The sequence below is a fragment of the Antedon bifida genome, chromosome 1 (genome assembly GCF_963402885.1).
Source record: "Antedon bifida chromosome 1, ecAntBifi1.1, whole genome shotgun sequence".
NCBI classification, from domain to species: domain Eukaryota; kingdom Metazoa; phylum Echinodermata; class Crinoidea; order Comatulida; family Antedonidae; genus Antedon; species Antedon bifida.
The window spans coordinates 14,065,278-14,069,863 of NC_136226.1; the positions used below are offsets into that span (position 1 = coordinate 14,065,278).

Sequence of the window (4,586 nt, forward strand, 5' to 3'; positions counted from 1 at the left end):
TTTTAAAATGTCGATCGGCATTTTTTGTAAGAAATATTTCTTGTTTATCTTCAGCTAAATGCTATGCCACCACCCACATAGTGCAACAACTTGGATGCAATTGTAAATGAACAGAAATGTTGAAAGCTCAGTAATGATGTAAAATTGACCTTTAAAAAAAACCTCATAGAAGTACAGGGACAGATCATTGTTCACATTTAATGATTGAAAAATATACTCCTTTCAGATTGCCTAGAAAAATTCTAGAATTTACTTACACCAGGACCTGAACAGAAGCGTGTGCATGGTGTGGGCATAATATATGGCAATGAAACAAAAACTATGAATAAAATAGTATTACACATGTATTGTCTTTTTTCATTATTCTTTTATTCCAATAGCAAATTGCTTAACTGCAAAATGGTATTTAAACATTATTTCTGCTGTAGTAGTTTTTGAAATTATTTTCCTGTCTAGTACAAGCGTTGTGGTTTTCCCATTGTGCTCTTGATGTACAATGAACGTACATTTTGCCAGTTTTTCTTCAACAGTGAAACCAAGAAGTTGATAGCGAGGCTGATGTTGGCAACAAGCTCATCATCAGTCATCTCAATATGGCCAACAGCAACAGCAAGACACAGAACCTAACAGGTAGAAACAAAAATAACTGTATGGATAAAGAAAGTTCACATAAAACCGAACATTAAAGGTTCAAGGTACAGGATATTTTCAGTTCATTAGGTTAGAATAGTGAATACACGCTGTATTACCAATTTTTTCGATCATACAATTTGTCTGTAGGTTTCGTCTCGAACAGTCACTTGTCTAACTGTGCAAGATAGCGACATACAGTTTAATGTTTGCAGTCTTTCTTGCCTTAAGTTAGCATAAACGGCCAACATGGCATTAATAATAAGGTGTCAATTAGACTGCAAGAAACAACAATACGACATTTAAAATGTGTTTATACCTTTTTCATCTGAAATTTAATTGTGGCTTTGACTTCTTCAACTTTATTGGTCAATGGCTCTTGGTGAGACACAAGGGTAGGGAATTTTCCTGCCTTGTTCAAACCAGGCCCAAGAAGCTTGGGAATCTGCTTGATGAGCGAGTCTGAAGCCAGGAAAGCATCATATTTCTTGGCTGAAAACAAATAAATCCAGATCTTTAGTTCTAGTAGGGTTGAATATTCTATGGGAAAAAGTACCCTTTTGGGGACATGTTTGTAGGTTTCGTCTCGAACAGTCACTTGTCTAACTGTACAAGATAGCGACATACAGTTTAATGTTTGCAGTCTTTCTTGCTTAAGTTGACATAAAAGGCCAACATGGCATTAATAATAAGGTGTCGATTAGACTGCAAATATAATGTATTCCAGTAATACCTTGACAAACAAGATAATGAATAATATTACTATTTATAGGCAAACAGATGTTATGGTAATTAACACTATAGTACAGTCGACGCCGCCTAAGTTGAATCCAAGGGGACTGGTATAAAAATTTGAGTTATGCGAACTTCGACTTGCAGATTTGTAAAAAAAAAATGCTAGGCCTAGCCCCACTCACTAGCCACGCTACGGCTAGGCCTAGTAGACCATGTCACGATCGCGGCCCACACGATGAGCCTTCTTGAATTCAGTTTGCTTAGCTAGCTAGGCTTAATAAATGCTAAGCCTCCTTTATCGGCAATGACAAACTGTATTTTCTTTATGGATTGAGCCGCAACAATAAGAAAATGTATAATAAATACATTTCAGTTATAATTCGAAAACGGTATCCATTGTTTATTGCCATCTGTCTAGCACAAAATAGGTACCCACAAAACGCCGCTCAATTTCTCAACGCTAAAACAACTCAGATATATATACTAGCGCGAGTTATAGGATGCCGCCTATGCTACAACCTGCTTGAGAGAACCAATATGGTCCCACATTATCACCTCTGTCGTTTATTTATCGAATTACGTACATTTCATCGGCTTTTTTAGCGCGTAGTTGCAGCCGCGTGATTTGTGACTTCGACTTATACGATATAAATCACTAAAGAATGTGTGTATTCGGACCGCAAAAAGACGTCGACCAAGACGAGTTTCGACTTACAAATAAAAATTACACAGTAATGTATAGGAAAGAATTGGGACTTTCATTAAAATTTGACTCTCGCGATTTTTCAACTTAGGCGGAGTCGACTGTACATACAACTTTTTATACCAACAAAACTGAATGATGTGAATAATTTTGTAATTAGAATTCTAAATAAGTTTACAGACGTAAGCGTAATCTAATACTTCCAACAATTTTAGTACCTAATTTTTTGACCAGTTTCTTGTTTTTGTTAAGCTTTTTCAATGACTCAGCATTCATGCATGGAAAGCCAAGATCTTGGGCCTCATCACAATGTTGTTGATCTCCAAGAATACAGATTGAGAACTTTGGTCTTGGAACCTTGTGCAACCTAATGAAAGAGTTTGTGATGTCAATAGTTACAATTTGTAGCCAGATTCTATTCACACTAGATAAGGTAATTCATTCATTAGATGTCATTTATTAGATATGGCAATATTCACTGCATATTATACTACAGTCGACCTTCTCATTTACACATTCTCAATTACAAACCTTCTATTTTACGAACGCCGTTTGAATGATGACGTCATCAGCGAATAAAAAAAAATAACATAAAACTTTTACATACAGGTACCTACTACAGTATTATCTTATCCCAAAACAATTATTTAAAAAAATGAATAAATAAAGCAAAGGTTATTACAAACGTATTCTGTTTATTTCGAGTTTAAAAGTTGTCTAGGCCTAGGTCGTTTGGTCTAGGCCTAAGCTAGTGGTCAGGAGATCATCATCCCCACTGCTGGAGTGCATGCCTCTCAGACCAAAATGAGAAGGTCGACTGTACATACTATTACTGAATTATTGTATAACATATTAAAAACCGACATTGATTGTGATTAGTTCATACTTCCATAAATGACAATTGGCCATTCATTACTATACTGTACTTGGTAATTTTATTCAATGCGCTATTCTCAGTTTAGATTTTCTTCAAATGTATTTAAGATAAGACATGCATTAGACATCATTGAATAGCGCATTAATTATTGGTTGCATCCATCCAACTTACAACAAAACCAATCTACCTGTACTTGTTGCACAACCTAATTAATTAACTAGTTTAGTGGCGGCTCTTTCTTAGCCTACCCAATTATTTTAAGACCCTGGGTGAGGGTCCGCCTGAACACGATATCCAGGCTACCTGGCTTAATGTCAGGTTATATTTAAAGATGGCAACTTCCATACTTGACAGTGCCGGAGAAACGTTTGTCCTTCTGAGGATCGTAGTTCTTCAAGTTGATCTGGAGTTCAACGGTCTCAACAAATTTCCGCTTCTTATCCTTGCTGCCCTGGATGATTGCAGCTACTGCATCATATATGGAGTCTCTTGATACCTTACTGGGAAAAAAGGAAGTAAAATATGTCTGAAATAAATGCCTGCCAAATTAGTAGGGTTATCGCGAGTCGACTCCATTTATTGCCACAATTCAATGAATCCTGTAGTCTGACTTTAGTCCAAACCAATTGCATATAAATTTACATTTTTATAGCAATTTATTTTATGTATATTAACATACTAATATATAAAATAAATTACTATAAATTAAAAATGTAAGTTTATATGCAATTATTATTTCGAAAAATCTGAGAGGTTGTAATTTGTATAGATCGCTCGAGTGGCTAAACAAAATGATCATTTCCGGCGATGTTTTAGGTCCTATATTTAAAAAAATATTTTATTGCATCATTATCTCACATAGTCTCTCTGAAATATTAGGGAAAAGGCTTATTTATGCTTATAAAATGCATATCAAAACCTATAAATATAAGTGGCCGAATCGTCTCGAAGCAAAATTGTCCCGGGCCGAAACGTCCCGCTACCAATTCAATCACACGCATGTTACTATTCTGAAAATAATTGAACTGTAAAAACTGGTTTTTTTTATCTATCATACTAGGGGGCCTAGGTGTATATATGCTTACCACTATTTACAACTTTTTTATTCACTTGAGATATTATTAGTTACAGATAAACAAATTATATTGTTTAACTGCTAGCGTAGGCCTACAAAGTATACGTCGTGGGGATCGGAAGACACACGAAGCATGTTGAATCAGAAGCATTAAATCATATTTCAAAACATACAATATTGTTAGAAATACTTATATCACTTATTAATATGATTTTATATAACTAATAATGTAATCATTTTAGACATTTTCAGTCACAGACTGGTGTGATTATTATAGATTGTAAACCCTTCTCATACCTCATCGTGCACCTCACTCAACTGCGAAAGCATAAAAGACAGATATTTAGTGTGGCGCAATAGAGGTCAATTTTTTTAGACAACTTTAACTAATAACATAATATATCAAATGATATTTGTTAGTTATTGATCGGAATTAAATATATTTTTAGTACATATAGTAAACAATATTATTCTCCTTTTATTTAACAACAAACATGTGCATTTTGCCTAGAATATTTAAACTGTAAAAATAATTATTTGACATTGGTTCAAAGTAAACAACCTTT

At 34.5% G+C, this 4,586-nt stretch overlaps 1 protein-coding gene across 1 annotated transcript; it reads right to left on the reverse strand.

Moving 5' to 3' along the window:
• Nucleotides 1-347: 347 nt before the first annotated feature.
• On the reverse strand, nucleotides 348-4,379 carry LOC144843436 (large ribosomal subunit protein uL1-like). The gene is made up of 5 exons (XM_078700223.1): nucleotides 4,318-4,379; nucleotides 3,293-3,445; nucleotides 2,287-2,435; nucleotides 950-1,122; nucleotides 348-623 (listed from the first exon to the last, which is right to left on the reverse strand). The coding sequence occupies exons 1-5, from the start codon at nucleotides 4,320-4,322 to the stop codon at nucleotides 453-455; spliced, it is 651 nt and encodes a 216-aa protein (XP_078556349.1). The 5' UTR covers nucleotides 4,323-4,379; the 3' UTR covers nucleotides 348-452.
• Between the last annotated feature and the right edge of the window lie 207 nt (nucleotides 4,380-4,586).

Coding starts and splice junctions, on each gene's coding strand:
- LOC144843436 (XM_078700223.1), bottom strand. Junction 2,436..3,292: donor CGTTTCTCCGGCACTGTCAA/GTATGGAAGTTG, acceptor CTCTTTCATTAG/GTTGCACAAGGTTCCAAGAC. Junction 1,123..2,286: donor GAAACTGGTCAAAAAATTAG/GTACTAAAATTG, acceptor ATTTGTTTTCAG/CCAAGAAATATGATGCTTTC.